Here is an 18,171-nt window from a genome sequence, read left to right on the forward strand (position 1 = left end):
AAAAGCCAAAGGACGAATGATATCGCTAATAAGTGGATGATGACAGATAATGGGGGGGGGGAAGGGTTAGTATTAGGGTTAGAGTTAGGGTTAGGGAGGGGGGCAAGTATGGAGGAAGGAAGCACTGTATAGAGGGAAAAGAGGGGTGGGAGGGGTGGGGGGAAGGGAAAAAATAACAGAATGAATCAAACATTACTCTATGTAAATTTATGATTACACAAATGGTATGCCTTTACGACATGTACAAACAGAGAAACAACATGTATCCCATTTGTTTACAATAAAATAAAAAAAAAATAAAATAAAAAATTAAAAAAAAATTCTAATAAAGAGGAAAAACCAAACAGATCAAGATGTTGGGGACTACAGATCTTGCTTTCGAGACCTCTGCCTCATTAGCTGTTTTAGTCACCTCTTTTTGCTGCTTTGACTAAAACACCTGACCAGAACCACTGTAGAGGAGGAAAGGTTTATTTGGGGGCTCCAGTTTCAGAGGTCTCAATCGATAGCAGGCTCCATTCCTCAGGGCTAGAGGTGAGGCAGGACATCGTGGAGGAAGAGTGTGGTGGAGGGAAGTGGCTCACATGATGGTCAGGCAGCAGATAGAAAGAGAACTCCACTCCCCAGAAACAAAATATATACTCCAAAGTCATGCCCCCAATGCCCACCTCCTCCAACCACACTCACCTGCCTTCAGTTACCAAGTTCCTCAATAAGGGATTAATTCACTGATTGGGTTAAGACTCTCATAACCCAATCATTTCTCCTCTAAACCTTCTTGCATTGTCTTGCACATGAGCTTTTGGAGGACACTTCAAATCCAAACCATAATACCAGCACAGCTCCCTCAACTGTAACCTATACTATTTGATTGATTCTCCTTTTCAATAATGCCACACCCTGGAAAATTTATTCCAAGTTTACCATTCTCTCTGTGTGGTTTCAATTAAGTTTGTGGACAGTAATATGGAATCCTGAAAAGGGTGTGAATGTTGCTTAGTTAATATTCTAGCAAAAAATCAGCGTACAGATGATACAATTGTCTCACTTAACAAGCTCCTTTTATTCTAAGAAACACTGGCAATGGGATGGGTTTCAATTCAACATTTTCCTTCAAGGGAATGTAGCAGTGGTATTCATCTCCCCATGTGGCTTAAATGAAGTACCAAGTCCAATAACCCCAAAGCATGGTGCTTTGTGGGGTGAATCAAATAATAATAATAATAAAAATAAAAGCTGCTGCAAGAGGCACACTCCAAATGGTGAAGCTCATGCACTTGCTTGCTCCATGGGTCAGCATATTTAACTGACCCACTAGTAGATAGATATTCTCATTTCATCCTCCTAAACAGCCTTGGTATCTTTCTATTGTGGCTTCCCAAGGTTTCCTGGCATGAGTTTTTTATACCTAATGAAGCCCTTGTACTATTTTTCAGTCAAGATCTGGGATGTGAAACAAAGAAGGGACTTGACAGAGCTGTTTTCAGCACAGTTATTGCAAATAATCCCAACATATTGGAGCCAAAAATAACTGAGATCAAGACAAAGATCAAGCTACTGTTGAAATCTTGTGTAACAGTAACTTCAGTGAAAAAATGCTGGGCAGCAAACCAATAGAGATAGCTCATCTCAAAGAGTTTTTCCTTATAAAAATTCTTCAGGACATCCAGATTCCCAGGTCTAAAGTTCTCCTGTTTTGTGTTATTCGAATGTTTATTGGGTTGCAGCTATGCCATGTGTTCTTGATTTTCTAAAATAACTTACTTTTATTTTTAAAAGAAGCATAAAATTAATGGTTCAATAAGAGCTTCTAACAGATGATTATATACTATTGTACCTGTGTTTTAAATAATGAGAATATTAAAAATGTGAACATCAGAATCGATTAAAATGTCTCATGAAAGATGACAGAAGAAACTGGCTGGTATTTCTGTGAGTTAATTGGGAATATTTAAAGTTACCATATCATATGTTAATCTTGGGCTAGTAATTAGCTACTAACCAAGCTTATTGGTCTGCAGCTATATAAATCTGAAAAGAATACTTTGTTCATTTCTTTAAAGGAATCCAAATATAAAATTCCAGTGACCCTAAAAAATATATGTCCTTTGAACTCAGGTAAAATATTTTTCTTAAATAAGTACTTTAGTCATCTTTCTCATTGTTGTGATCAAAAGACTTGAAAAGAACAATTTTGGTGGGAAAAGTTCATTTGGAGCTCATGGTTTCAGAGGTCTCAGTCCATAGATAGCTGACTCCAGTGCTTGGAGCAGGAGATAAGGCAAAACATCATGGCAAAAGTGTGTGGTGAAGGAAAGCAGCTCAGAACATGGCACTGAGAAGCAGAGAGTTCCTCATACTACAGACAAAATATATACCCTAAAGGCACACCCCCAATGACCCACCTCCTCTAGCTACACACTACCTACAGGTACCACCCAGTTAATCCCTATCAGTGGATTAATGCACTGATTATGTTAACACTATCATAACCCAATCATTTTACCTCAAAACTTTTTTGTATTGAACACATGAGCTTCTGGGAGAAATCTCATATCTTAAACCATAACATTCCACCCCTGGCCTCCCCAAACTCATGCCTATTTCACAATGCAAAATACATTTATTCCATTTCCAACAGTGTCCAGAGTCTCAACAGTTTCAGAATTCTCCAAAATCCAAGTCCAAAATCTCCTCTGAGACTCAAGACAAACTCTCAGCATGAGTCCCTATAAAAATCAAAAGCAAGTTACATATAGTCAACATAAAAAGGCACAGAGTAAACATTTCCATTCCAAAAGGGAGAAATAGGGGTATAGAAAGATGGGATGGGACCACAACAAGATCAAAATCCAGCTGGGCAAACAAGTTCTTTAGTTCCATATCCAGCTTTTAGGGAATATGGCATCATGATGTTCTCTCCAAAGGGTATATATAGTTCCACCCCTAAGGCTTTGCTGTTTGAAGCCCACATGGTCTCTCTCTTAGTCTGTTTCTGTTGATTCCTGCAGTTTTCCTTGATAGACATCCCATGGTACTGGCATCTGTTAATCTTAGGGTTATCCACTACTTGTTTCAGCTCACATCTCCACTCACTGCCCTCTCAGGTGCTATCCTGAGGGACTCCTACCCTGCTGTACTTTGCATGACCTCCCAGGCCTTCCTTTAAAATCTTGGTGGAATCCTCCATGACCCCTTAACTCAAGCATCCTATATTCCTGCAGAACCAGCACCATGTGGTTGACACCAGGTCTGCCACCATTTCCAAGCAATAGCCAAATGTTGATGAACCCTGGTTGCAGCAGCCTCTGAATGCCTGGGTGACTGATTATGGTGAAAGAACTTCCTAGGTTCCCCTGAGCAAATAGGGTAGCCCACTGGTCTTTTTTCAAAGGATTTTTTACCTTTACACCCTTGAGCCTGAGATGAGTGTGGTCCTGCCAATATTAGAGATGACCTCAAGCCCTCTTTTCTTTTGTTTCTGGGATAAGTATTTAGTGTTCTTTAGTGGCTTTACTGTCTCTAATAACCATACCTTCCTTAGCCCAGTTTTACTTGCAGTTTCTGGCCAAACTGCAAGTTTTTCAAATCTTTCTGCTCCTGACCATCACAATAAACTTAAAAACTGCCAGCAATATCAATGCCACTGCCTGAATGTTATGCTGCCTAAACATTTCTTCTACCAGATTAATTAGTATATCATCTTTAAATTCAGCCTCTCAAAAAGTCTCAGGACATGGGCAAAATGTAGACAACTTCTTAACCAGAACAAAACACAAAGGGCTTCTAGTCCAATTTCCACCAGTCCTTTTTCTCCTCTGAAACCTCATGAGCCCACTCTTTATTGTCCACAGTCCTAACAGCAGTCTGGTCTCTTGGGCTCCCACCAGAATCACTCATTAAGCTCCACTTGTAACAATCTAAAGCTTTTCTAGTTTGCATCCCTAATGTCTCAAAATTAATCCCACAAATTCTGAAAATCTCCAAAAGCTTCTAAACCACATGGTCAAGTTAGTCACAGCAATGACCCCCATTCTTTGTACCAATTTTTGTTTTAGTCAGCTATTTCAAAGCTGTGATCTGAAGGCCTGAAAAGGACAATTTCAGAGTAGGAAAAGTGTATTTGGGGTTCATGGTTTCAGAGGTTCTTGGTCCATAGATGGCTAACTCCATTCCTGGGAGCCTGGGGTGAGGCAGAATATCATGGCAGAAGAGTGTGGTGGAGGAAAGTAGCTCAGGACATGGCACCAGAAATGGGGGGTGGAGAGAGAGAGAGAGAGAAGAGAGAGAGACAGAGACAGAGACAGAGAGAGAGGGAGAGACAACACAAGAACACATGCAAGTGTTCTCCCTTCACCATGGACAAAATATATACCCCAAAGGCATGCTCCCCCGATGACCCACCTCCTCCAGCCGCATCCTACCTGCCTAGTTACCACCTAGTTAATACCTATCATCAGATTAATGTACTGATTATGTTAAGGCTCTCACAGCCCAATCATTTTCCCTCTTAAGTTTTTTGAATTGTCTCACATAAGTTTTGGGGGATACTTCATATCTAAATCATAATAATAAGTATTCAGTAAATATCCACTATGTGCCAATTTAAATAACAGTCATGTTGAGAGCATGAACCCTTGATATGATGCATTGAAAATGGCATTTTACCTCGGTAGCCTTCCTCCCCCAAATCTAAAACCTCAGTCTAATCATTAGAGAGAAGTAGATTAGGAGGTCTTAGGGATGGGAGAATATGTGTGTGAGGCTGGGGGAAGGCACTTGGGAGTACCAGCTAATGGGTAGGGATTTTGTTTTAGGAATAATAAAAATGTTCTAAATTTAATTATGTTAATGGGTTACATAATTCTAAAATACCCCAAACAACATATTTTATATATCTCATATGGGTGAACATTATGGTACATGAATTATATGTTATTTAAAATGAGTTAGAAGAGTTTGTTTCTCCATTCCTATTATTTTACCAAATGTTTACTTTAAATACTTTCAAACATAGAAAAAATTGAAAAAGAATAATACAAAAGATATACATATTCTTCACCCAGAATCAACAATTAATATGTTTTTCTCCCCTCAGACATATATGCATACATCTAGTACATGCAGGTGCATCTGTGAACATATACATGTATAAACAAAAAATACCTATATGAAAAAAGGTTTCCAATGATATCATATGTCTAAAAACTTAATTATGCACTTTCTAAGAATATATTCTTATACAAATGTAACATTGCACAATTTAGGCTATTAATTATATTTACATAGTATCATAAAATATCTAACCCATATTCATATTTCCCAAACTACCCAAAAACATGATATAGCTATTATGGTGAAATCAGGATCTAATCATGGCTCACCTTTTATCATCCCACTTTTTTTTCCCTTTTAAGTATTCACTTTTTAGAAAATCCAGTCCAATTTTTCTTGTAGAATATCCTATATTCTGGATATGCAAAACATTTCTTTCTGGGAATATTTAGCTTAATCCATTTTTTCTGGGTTTCCTATAAACTGGAAGTTAGGCTGGCAAGGCTTAAGAGATGTGATCTATACATAATATTTGACAGGTTTCTCACTTTTTCTTTTGCCTTAAAATGAGTAAGCCCTTGTGTCTTAATTTATGATGGGAGGTAAGGTTGCACAGTATCAGTCCAAAGTAAGAAAAGAAGTTTCTCTCTGTTCAGCCTAAACAAAGACAATGTTTATCTTATCTGAAATAAAAGCATCATCATATGCACATGTGTGCTACAGGTGATGAAAATGATGGTAGTAATAGCAGACTTAACAGTTCTTATAAGTGAAAACCACAAATGCTTCTTTCGAAAATCAATGTGATTTACTGAAGAGTCTGGCACTGGAAACTTTGGCTAACCCCGAGTTTTTTGTCAATATTTATCTTGAAATCACTCCTACTTCTATTGTCAATTCAAGACTTTTTATGGTCAAATGGTCCATATCGTTAAAGTGGTATAAAAATTACTACTCTGAAAGTTTAAGACTTGAGTCACAACGGTAGACACAATCCAGTTAGAAAAGTTCTAACATGTCTAGGAGAGAAAAATGCCATACCACATACAGGGACAATATGAGCCAAATCCTTTTAAAATTACTAAGTCTCAGCAACTTAGTAATTCTGCCTTTCAAGCAACTTTACAATGGGAATTAAATGCTAGATAGGGAAACAGAAAGCAACAGTAGATATGATTAAATCTACAACTCATATAAAAGCCACACACAAAAAGATAAAAGAATTTCATGTATGGATCTTCATATTTTTTCAGCAAACACAGAATGCATTTCTTTCTGGAAAAGTATTTTTATAGGGAGATAGCTAAAAGAGCCATGGAATTTAACTCTTGAGGTTTTGTGTCAAATAATAAGCCATGAAATGTAAGAGTAACTCAAGATCAAGGAAGGGGAAAGGCCTTACTCTTCTAGAAATCTAGATTAGTGATCCCAAAGAAGGACTGAATGCATTACTTAGCTGTCTCTGTTTCAGATAACAGCCTACCTTGCCAAATATCCACATGTACCAATTTCCCCTGGGGACTGAACCCAGGGCCTTGTGCATGTTAAGCAAGTACTATACCACTGAGCTACATATCACACCCTGGTACTAGGGATTCTGAAGTCTGTTTATGTACTCTCTGATTTTAAAAAAGTTCATTTTTCACCAAAGGGCAGAAATAAATAAATGACTTCCATTGCGTTTTTCACCTCTATTTCAAATCTACATTTAGGTTCTATATTAGTTGACTACTGCTACTTAAAAAATCACCCCAAAATTTAGTGGCTTAAAGTTTACTAAATCTCTATGAGTTAGAAGTTTGAGAGTGACATGAGTAGGTTTTTCTGTCTGAAGGTGTCTCATGAGGTCATAGTCAGGATGTTGGCTGGGGATAGTCATCTAAAACTTGGCTGGTTGTGGAGGAAACATTTCCAAGGTGGCTTGCTAACATGGCTGTAGGCAGAAGCCATGATCATTGCCATGTGGACACCTCCAGAGAGCTGCTTAAGTGTTTTCTCATTATGATGTCTAGCTTTCCCAGGATTAAGGAATGAAAAAGAAGCTACAATACCTTTTAACCTTTAACCTGGCTTTAGAAGTCATAGCATGTGCCATCTTGTTAGAAGCAATGCACTGAAACTTCAGTACACAGTCCCAGAAAGGAGAATCAGGCTCCCCCGTGGGTTTTCACTTTTAATCGTACTATCTATTCAAGTGTTTTTCTTACTTTAGAATTGGCTGACTTCCTCACATAAGAAGCCAGTAGCATAGGAAATAAAATTATTTCAAGTACTTGACAAGAAAGGATTTTGACTGTTCTTTCCTAATGGGATATAACCAAAGAATAAAAAGAACTGTCCCTCCCCAAAAGCCATTAGTAATTTCACTGTTAATACCTACACGGTTAATAGTAATAATATAAGTATACAGTATGATAAAGAAATAATGTATTAAGAAACAAATGGTTAGCATAAGAAAAAAGCAATGAAAGTACAAAGCCAAAGTTAAGTATCCATCTATACTAATAAGTCTGGAACAGAAATATCAGGATGAACCCATGATTTATAATTCTTTCTAAATATATATATATTTATAATTAAAATCAGAGCTGAAATCAATGAAATTGAAACAAAAGAAACAATTCAAAAAATTGACAAAACAAAAAGTTGGTTCTTTGAGAAAGTAAACAAAATAGACAAACCCTTAGCCACACTAACAAAGAGGAGAGAGAAAACTCAAATTACTAAAATTCGTGATGAAAAAGGAAATATCACGACAGATACCACTGAGATACATAACATAATGAGAAGCTACTTTGAAAATCTGTATTCCAATAAAATAGAAACTACTGAGGACATTGACAAATTTCTAGAGACATACTGAACCAGGAGGACATACACAATTTAAACAGATCAATATCAAACAATGAAATAGAAGAAGCCATTAAAAACCTACCATTCAAGAAAAGCCCAGGACCAGACAGAATCTCAGCCGAGTTCTACAAGACCTTCAAAGAAGATCTCATTCCAATACTTCTCAAAGTATTCCAGGAAATAGAAAAGGAGGGTACCCTACCACACTCATTCTACGAAGCTAATATCACCCTCATACCCAAACCAGGAAAAGACACATCAAGGAAAGAAAATTTTAGACCAATATCCTTGATGAATATAAATGCAAAGATCCTTAACAAAATATTGGAAAACCGTATCTAAAAACATATTAAGAAAATTGTGCACCACGATCAAGTGGGGTTCATTCCTGGAATGCAAGGATGGTTTAACATCCGTAAATCAATAAACGTAATCCATCATGTCAATAGACTTAAGGATAACAATCATATGGTTATTTCAATTGACGCAGAAAAAGTGTTTGACAAAATACAACACCCCTTCATGCTCAAAACACTAGAAAAAATAGGGATAGTAGGAACATACCTGAACATTGTAAAGCTTATTTATGCTAAGCCCATGGCCAACATCATTCTTAATGAAGAAAAACTGAAACCATTCCCTTTAAAAATGGAAACAAGACAGGGATGTCCTCTTTCACCACTTCTATTCAACATTGTCCTCGAAACTCTAGCCAGGGCAATTAGGCAGACTAAAGAAATTAAAGGGATATGAATAAGAAAAGAGGAACTTAAGCTGTCACTATTTGCAGATGACATGATTCTATATTTAGAGGATCCAAAAAACTCCTCCAGAAAACTTCTAGACCTCATCAATGAATTCAGCAAAATAGCAGGCTATAAAATCAACATGCATAAATCTAAAGCATTTTTATATGCAAACGATGAAACAGCTGAAAGGGAAATGAGGAAAACAACTCCATTTGCAATAGCCTCAAAAAAAATAAAATACTTGGGTATCAATCTAACCAAAGAGGTAAAAGATCTCTACAATGAAAACTATAAAACACTGAAGAAAGAAATTGAGGAAGACCTTAGAAGATGGAAAGATCTCCCATGTTCTTGGATAGGAAGAATTAATATTGTCAAAATGGCCATACTACCAAAAGTGCTATACAGATTCAATGCAATTCCAATTAAAATCCCAATGATGTACCTTACAGAAACAGAGCAAGCAATCATGAAATTCATCTGGAAGAATAAGAAACCCAGAATAGTTAAAGCAATCTTCAGCAGTAAGAATGAAACAGGGGGTATTGCAGTACCAGAACTTCAACTACACTACAAAGCAATAGTAACAAAAACAGCATGGTATTGGCACCAAAATAGACAGGTAGATCAATGGTACAGAATAGAGGACATGGACACAAACCCAAATAAATACAATTTTCTAATACTGGACAAAAGTGCCAAAAATATGCAATGGAGAAAAGATAGCCTCTTCAATTAATGGTGCTGGGAAAACTGGAAATCCATATGCAACAGAATGAAACTAAACCCCTATCTCTCACCCTGCACAAAACTCAACTCATAATGGATCAAGGACCCTGAAATCAGACCAGAGACCTTGCATCTTATAGAAGAAAAAGTAGGCCCACATCTTCACCTTGTTGGCTCAGGATCAGACTTCCTTAACAGGACTCCCATAGCACAAGAAATAAAAGCAAGAATCAATAACTGGGATAGATTCAAACTAAAAAGCTTTCTCTCAGCAAAGGAAACTATCAGAATGTGAGGAGAGAGCCTACAGAGTGGGAGAATATCTTTGCCACTCATATCTCAGATAGAGCACTAATTTCCAGAATATATAAAGAACTCAAAAAACTCTACACCAAGAATACAAATAACCCAATCAACAATGGGCTAAGGAAATGAACAGACGCTTCACAGAAGAAGATCTACAAGCAATCAACAAACATATGAAAAAATGTTCACCATCTTTAGTAATAAGAGAAATGCAAATCAAAACCACCCTAAGATTCCATCTCACCCCAATTAGAATGGCGATCATCAAGAATACAAGCAACAATAGGTGTTGGAGAGGATGTGGGGAAAAAGGTACACTCATACATTGCTGGTGGGGTTGCAAATTAGTGCAGCCACTGTGGAAAGCAGTGTGGAGATTCCTTAGAAAACTTGGAATGGACCCACCATTTGACCCCACTATCCCATTCCTCAGCCTATACCCGAAGGACTTAAAATCAGCATACTACAGAGATACAGCCACATCAATGTTCACAGCTGCTCAATTCACAATAGCCAGACTGTGGAACTAACCTAGATGCCCTTCAATTGATGAATGGATAAAGAAACTGTGGTATATATATACAATGGAATATTACTCAGCCATAAAGAATAATAAAATCATGGCATTTGCAGGCAAATGGATGAAATTGGAGAATATCATGCTAAGTGAAATAAGCCAATCTCAAAAAACCAAAGGATGAATGATCTCACTGATAAGCAGATGATGACACATAATGGGGGGTGGAAGGGGGGCAAGAATGGAGGAAGGAGGGACTGTATAGAGGGAAAAGAGGGGTGGTAGGAGTGGGGGGTAGGAAAAAATAACAGAATGAATCAAACATCATTACCGTATGTAAATATATGATTATGCAAATGGTATGCTGTTACTCCATGTACAAATAGAAACATGTATCTCATTTGTTTACAATAAAAATAAATTAAAATTAAATATATATATATATATATATATATATATATATATATATATATATATCACTGAAAATGCTGTAAAGCAACAGCATCCAATAGCAATGACCATATCTGGAACCCAGACTGTGGTCTCTAAGTAGATTTTACATTTAAGCACAACCATTTACAGAAAATATGGGGCAAAAGAAGCTAATCAATATTATAAAGATATAATTGGTCAAAGAATTTGTGAAATTCTATAGGACAAATAATTCAGTTTCTTCAACAAATAAAAGACAAAACAACAACAAAAACCTATATAAAACAGAGGAAGGAGTGGTATAGATTAAAACATACTTAGAGACATAATGAATACATGTTATGTATGGAACTCAGTGAATTCTAATTCAAATAAAAATTTGCTATAAAATACTGGGGAATTTGCATATGGATAGGTATAAAATGGTATTAAGAAATAATTTTTATTAGGTGAGATTATAATGTAGGTATAAAATATGTTCTTGTCTGTCAGAGATGCAGATTCAAATATTTATGGGTAAAGATGATATGATATCTGAGATTTCTCAAAAATACTCCAAAATACAGTTCATGTTCCAGAGATGGTTTTCACTCTTTACAGAGTAGGATATGTAATCAATATTTATATGAGAGCTCACTTCACATGCACATAAAATGAATAATAATCACATCTGTAAGATATTTTTTCAATATGTGTGAATTCTAAGAAGAATGCTAACAAACTTCCAATTCAACATCTCCCACACACACATACCATAGGTCCCCACATCGAATAAAAGCCTTGTTAAAATCTTGATATCTTATATCAGTGCCATTTCCCCCACCTATTAACAAAGTAAGCCTAATAAGAGGAATAAAGATTATGTCTGGCATGACTTGTTACTAATGCTACTTATAGACACCCAAAGATTTCCACATTCTTGCCTGTCTTTCAACCATATATTTAACAATTTGTTGTGGATTTTTCTAAGGAACCACACTGAGTTGATCATCTGTAGTTCAAAAATTCTAACATTTCCACAAAAATGAATTTATTTCTAACAGTTTTGTTAAGATACATAACATTTTCATTTCACCTAAAAGAAACCCTTTGACCATTAGCTGTCACTTCCTATTCTTCCACCCTCTACCTTCCATCTCTAATATTTTCTCTCTATAGATTTGAGTACCAGGGATATTTCAAATAAGTGGAATCCTACAATATGCAGACTTTTTAGTGCTTTTTCACCTTTTTTAGAACATAAGGATGTCAGTCTTTTAGTATCTCTCCAATATCATGGTCAGTGCCTATAAAATAATATATTAGACATTCCTTAAACTGGGTGGAATGTTCAAGGCAGCTCATACTCTCTGGATGCTTGGAACAGCATCAAGTTCCCAAGACTTTCCTGTCATACATCTTAAGTCCTGACACCTAAGGCATTTGATCAATTCAAAACCCAGGGTGCAGGCCTTTTTTTCATCTTTGCCTCACCTATGAGATCCCTAACCTTTATCCTCTTTTCAAAGCTGCCCTCCAGCAGAGAATCAGAGGATCTAGGTAGGTCTAGATCCTCATCTGATGCTTCACTATCCATACTTCATCCCCCAAAACCAAGTCCCATCCTACTTTGATTCTCAAGGCTGGTTGCTAACTCAGTCCAGAATAAAACTGTAGTTTTGTTCATCTCTTTTTGATTGGGGTGAGGTAACTGTTGGCTACTCCAAATTAAATAGAGTGAAGTTGGGGAGTGGTGGGGGGAAGACAAGACTTTACCTTACCCACTGGGTGTCAGCTTTGAATTCTCACCTTTCTCTAAACTGCTCCTGTCTTACCATTCTCTTTTCTCCTCCTATGGTGCCAGGAGCATATGAGAGATTAGGGTTGGCAAGAGGGAGTGAGGTAAACAGAGGAACTGGATTCTGGAGAGGGAGCCCTGTGTCTTTGGTCTAATTTTACTTCACACTAAGGGAACCAGAGAAGGGTGCATATCCACAAAAGTCAGATAGGAGACAGCCAGTGATGGCCTATGAAAAAAAGTGGACTGCAGTAGTTCTCAAGTAGGGCAAAGAAAGATCTGTGAAGAAAAGAAGAAAAAGTAAAGTGTTCAGAGTTATATTCCCTAAAGGGAGAAAAGACAGTTCATCTCTGGCAAGTGAGGGAACAGATAGGTTCTGGGGAAAGGAAAGAAGTGCTTTGGTGTGAGGTTTCTCTGCTAGAGGCAGCTCCGAAAAGAGGATAAAGGTTAGAGAGACTGTGACACTGTTGCTTGTCTAAGTGTGCCTTTTTCAGGCCATTAAACTGGGTCCCAGGCAGAATTCTCTCTCTTCAGCCCTCTATAAAAATGAACAGAGATAATCCCACCTACCACCAGGTAACACATTATTAAAATAAGCAAAAATGTCTAAAGTCTCCTGAAGTATTTTAAACACTTGAAGAAATACGCCCTATCTATATCCATGGCTCCCAGAAGCCTTCCCTCCTTCTACCCGTATTAGGTATTTCTTTTGGAAATAAATAGAAAAGATTTCCTGAGCACAGTTGATAAACCCCTTTTTCCACCCCTACTAGTTATGAACCCAGAAGCAACTTACAATAACTGAAATAAATAATAAGATATCTCCAAAGGCTTGGCATATAGCTTGGTGATAAAGCCCTTGCCTAGCAAGCACAAGGCTTGCTAGGATTGGATCCCCAGTACCAGGAAACAAAACAAAACAAAACAACAACAAAAAACTTCACCAAGTGCCTCAGCTCAGCCCTGCAATGTAGTATCTATACCAAAAAAAAAAAAAGTGGGGCCAGGTACAGTGGTGCATGCTCAGGAAACTAAGGCAGGAGGATTTCAATTGGGGCCAGCCTAGGCAACAGAGTCAGACCCTGACTCAAAGTATTTTTTAAAAGGGCTGGGGATGTAGTTCAGTAGTAGGGTATGCAATTCACAGTACTACAAAAAAAAAAAATGTAGGAAGCTCAGAGCATATGTGATTTCTGAAATAAACCAGCATAATGAAATTCATAATCTTACTAAATGTTACATTTACTGCAGGTACTATTATCCAACTGGTATGGAATTATAATATTTTGATATTTTAACCAGTGGTACAACCATGCTGGTATGTATTTACTGATTATTAGCTCTGAGAGGTTCTTGTGTACTATTCTGATTCTGAAAGTGGCACAGGACTCCATGAAGCTATATACCTCCAATCAGGACTGGACATCATTGTGTAATGTTCTATAAGAAAAATATGTTCTTCTTTTAGAATTTTTTTTTAGTTGCAGATGGACACAATGCCTCTATTTTATTTACTTATTTTTATGTTGGTGCTGAGGATTGAACCCAGTGCCTCATGCATGCTAGGCAAGCATTCCACCACTGAACTATAACCCCAGCACTAGAAGAATATATTCTTAAAAAGACTACAAACACCATATGAAAAGAGTTTTAAAGGAGTACAAGTTGAAAAAAATTAACTGTGTAAATGTAAAATGTTCTGTATAGTCATAAAAATAATATGTAAAATAGCATCTACCAGCTGGGCGTGGTTCTACATACATGTATTCACGGCTACTTCCAAGGCTGAGGCAGGGTATGTGGTTCCTTCAGGTGAGCCCAGAAGTTTGAAGCCAGTCTGGGCAGCACAGTAAGACCCCATTCCCCCCGCAAAAAAAAAAAAAAAGTAAAATTACATCTACCATATTAAGCACAAAAACCCCTTTATTATAAATCCTAAGTGTTCATTAGCAGAATGAACCAAAATTGAAATTCCCTGTATGTTTTTCTGTCATATGGTCCCAAAGATATTTAACATTTGCAGAACATAGAATTTGCTCTACAAACAAAGGCGTTCAAATACCTTATGATGTCCATTTATCACAGCATCATGGAGGGGAGTGATCTGGTACATTCCTTTAATATTTACATCTGCTCCACCTTTCAATAGTTCAGTTGCTGTGCGATAAAATCCTCCTACACTAGCTTCATGAAGAGCTGTCCAACCTATAATACAAAAATGAATGACATTTGTTTACATTTAACGTCTTAATAATGTTTTGTGCTTGCCCTTAAAAATACTAATTTTAGATTGTTTCTTTAAAAATATTTTGACTATATGAGACAATATAACATCACTATGAAAGCACCCTGTATTATTTGGTGTATTCAATAAATCTGAGGGACAAGTCAAATTCCTCTCTCTCAACTCTGTTGTGAAAAAAACATGAAAAATAGTCAAGTATTTTAAAATATTCTTGACCTACCCAAAAGCATCACTCAGAATGGCCCAATGCTATTCAGCATGTTAAGTACATAACTATCTTTAATCACTCATCTCCAGAAGAACATATCAGATTTCCACAAGGAAGACTACACCAGGTACCCAGCCTTAGAGAAAGACCACTGTTTTTCTGAACCTCTAACTTCTCTACTCTGTTCTCTCCATCTCCCTGTATATTTACCATTTTATCATTAATTTTCCTCTGTAGATCAGGCTACTATCAGTTTCTTCCAGCTTTTGACTTCATTTCTCCTCCATTCAATGTTGATTAAATAGTAACAATGGCCATGCAAAACCAGACCCAGGGACCATCCTTCTTTCTATATAATGACACTGTATTTGGACACCTACCACAATCTTTGAAGAAGAAATGCTCTTCTCCTTCCATTCACCCTTCTCACCTTACCCTCTTCCCTGACGATAATGGTGAAGAGTTACTTAAGCAGGAAAATTACAAGAAAGCTTTAGGACTTGCCTTAGGCCCACTCTGCTATATTTTCATGGCAATGATTTAGCTAAAATAACAAACTACTATCAAGATAACTGTGGGTGGTAACTGTAACTTACCAGCATAACTTGGCTGATTAACATTTGCACCTTTTTTAATACAAAGATGTACAAGATCAGTATCATTGTGCAGAGCAGCCTTATACAATAAGTTCTCTCCAAAAACGTTTCTCCGGTTTATACTAGAAAGACGTATTTTATTCATCTTCATTGTTTCTGAAATGAGGGGATGAACAAGAGAAATAATTTCTTATTTGAAAACCAGGAGAAACAAGCAACCGAATGATTCCCCTCAATACTCCAGAAGTGAGGAATGTTACGTTATGAAACAGTATTTCACCTGTTAATCTAACTATAATGTTATCTATGTACAAAAAGGGTAAAAAGACAAATGTTATTAGTTAAAATATTTTTAGTACATTAAAAATCCTGATAAGTAGTGTAAATTAATCAAAATCCCTGAAAGGTACATAATGAGAGACTAACCAACTATTTTCTTAAAAGTTCTCATAATTATTTAAATCTAGAGTTAAGTATTATCTGCCATGGTTTGGATCTTGAATGTCCTCCAAAGGCCCACATGTTAGAGTAGTACCCTACGGTGGTAGTACTGGGAGGCTGGTAGAGTTTTTGAGAGGTGGCCCCTGTGGGCATGCTCTCTTAAGGGGACAGAGGGACCCCCATCCCTTCCTCTTCCTCTCTTGTGTTTCCTGCCAATGATGTAAGCAGTTTTGCCCCACTATATGCTCCTGCTGTGATGTGCTGCCCACCACATGTCCAAAGCAACAGAACCAACATATAGTGGACTAGAATCTCCAAAACTGTGAACCAAGATAAACCTTTTCTCTTTATAAGTCAATTATTTCAGGTAATTATTGTAGTGTCAGAAAGCAGACTAACACATTATCGAACTTTATAAAGTGTTATAATTCCTAATAAAATCATGATGAGAAAATCTCAGAGGCACAAAAACTAATCCCAGTGAGACCAGAAAAGGGAATGCTAAATTTTCTTTGCTAAAAGTATCTGTCATGAAATTAAATAAAGAATTATGGCCTTGGTCTTTACAATAGTTTTGATTTCCTAAAGCAGGAAATGCACAATTAAAATAATTTTCCAGATGATACATACCAAGTATTAATTCTCTATTGTACCTCCTAAAATATAGAAACTCCTCATTTAGATGCTCCAAGTTCTGTCAGTATGGGGAGGGGGGATGCTTATTTAGATTTCCTAAATTTCAGGATAGTTTTAATAATAGCTTTTCCAACTTGAATCTAGCTAACCAGATCCATCATAAAATCTCAATAAAGATAACTGAGTACTACAGCAACTTTCTTAATGGACCTCAGTTTAACAGTTTTGCTTTTTATTGAACTCCCTTCAATTAGTCTCACTGTAAAACAAACCTAACTGCTGAACATTTAAAAGTAACTTCCTATTCCCCAGAGTACAAAGCATTCTCCCATCATATAATCTGTGTGCTTAACAAGAAACAGTAGTGCTTACTCCAAAATATGTCTGCACCAGAAAATCTCTCTTCTATTATAATTATGTAACTTATTAAAACAAATTAAGAATAAATATTTTTCAATGAAAACTAAGTTGTGAAAGACATTTATTCCCAGTTGTGACTAAGTAACTACTGTAAATTGCCCTGCCGGAGTAAACAACTTGAAGACTCGACAAAATACACAAGGAAACTTATTTTCAAGCATTAGAAAACAGGTAGTTCAGATCTATGACCCTGAGTGAAGGCAAACAAACAAGGTGATCCCCAAGATTACCCTGGCTTCTTGTTTGGATACACCTTCCAGAATACAGTACAAGTAGGGTGGGGAGAGCAGACTAAGGTGATTCTGCTGATAAAAGGAGACAGAGATTAGAGTATGGGGAGGCTGTGGGGGTTAGAATTTGCAAGGCAGGGCACAGAAATGAGAGAATAGAGGAAAGGTCCCACAACTCATAAAGGGGCTCCGTGAGTTATTATCTGTATAATAAACTGCTCATGTATAAAGGTGAGTCTCCATGAGTTGGGACAAGAACAACTACTGAGGAACCATAACAATTATCAGAGCTCAAGCAAGGTTGGGAGACATTCACATTTCCACCAGCCTAAGTAGAGACACCTTATAGAACAAGCAAGGCATTTAGAAGAGACACCCCCCCAAAGGGCCATGACTCAGTAGCAGAATTAAATTAGTCCTAAAATAAAGGATATATTATATCTGCCTAATGAGGCTTTTTTAAAAAAGCATTAAAAGAATTAAGTTAATCTTCAAGTAACCTGATTGCCAGCTAAAATGAAATTCAACATCATCTTAAAAAATACATTTAATAAAATTTTGTTGCATATCCCATTATTCTCCACTACTTTCATTGCCTTTGTGCCTCTGTCAAAACTCAGTTGTCAATAAATACACGTTTTTATTTCTGGACTTTTTTGTTCCATTAACCTATTTCCCTATCTTGATGCCAAAGTCATGCTGATTTGATTATCGTAGCTATACAATAATTCTTGAAAACAGGTCATTTTAGCCTTCCAACTTTGTTCTTTTTCATTTATTTTACTATTCTAGGTCCTCTGCATTTCTAAATGAAAAATTCATGATTTTCTACAAAAACTTCAGCAGGCATTTTGATTGGGATTCTATGGACTCCATAAATAAAATTGAGTGGATGGGATATCTTAACAATATTGAATCATCTGACTGAAGAAAAAGATATTTGTCTCTAACAAATTTTCTTTGATTTTTCTAGGTAA

General features: G+C 36.7%; 1 protein-coding gene across 1 annotated transcript in view; it reads right to left on the minus strand.

Annotated features, from left to right (window-relative positions):
- ANKRD31 (ankyrin repeat domain 31) overlaps positions 1-18,171 on the minus strand; it is a 154,584-nt gene that overhangs the window by 84,043 nt on the left and 52,370 nt on the right. Inside the window, exons 10-11 of the mRNA XM_079146035.1 lie at positions 15,468-15,623; positions 14,481-14,623 (exon numbers count right to left, since the gene is read on the minus strand). Of these exons, the coding sequence (XP_079002161.1) occupies positions 14,481-14,623; positions 15,468-15,623 (299 nt within the window). The remainder of the gene's footprint in view (positions 1-14,480; positions 14,624-15,467; positions 15,624-18,171) is intronic.

This window comes from Sciurus vulgaris (genome assembly GCF_902686455.1).
Source record: "Sciurus vulgaris genome assembly, chromosome: 6".
Classification (NCBI taxonomy): Eukaryota; Metazoa; Chordata; class Mammalia; order Rodentia; family Sciuridae; genus Sciurus; species Sciurus vulgaris.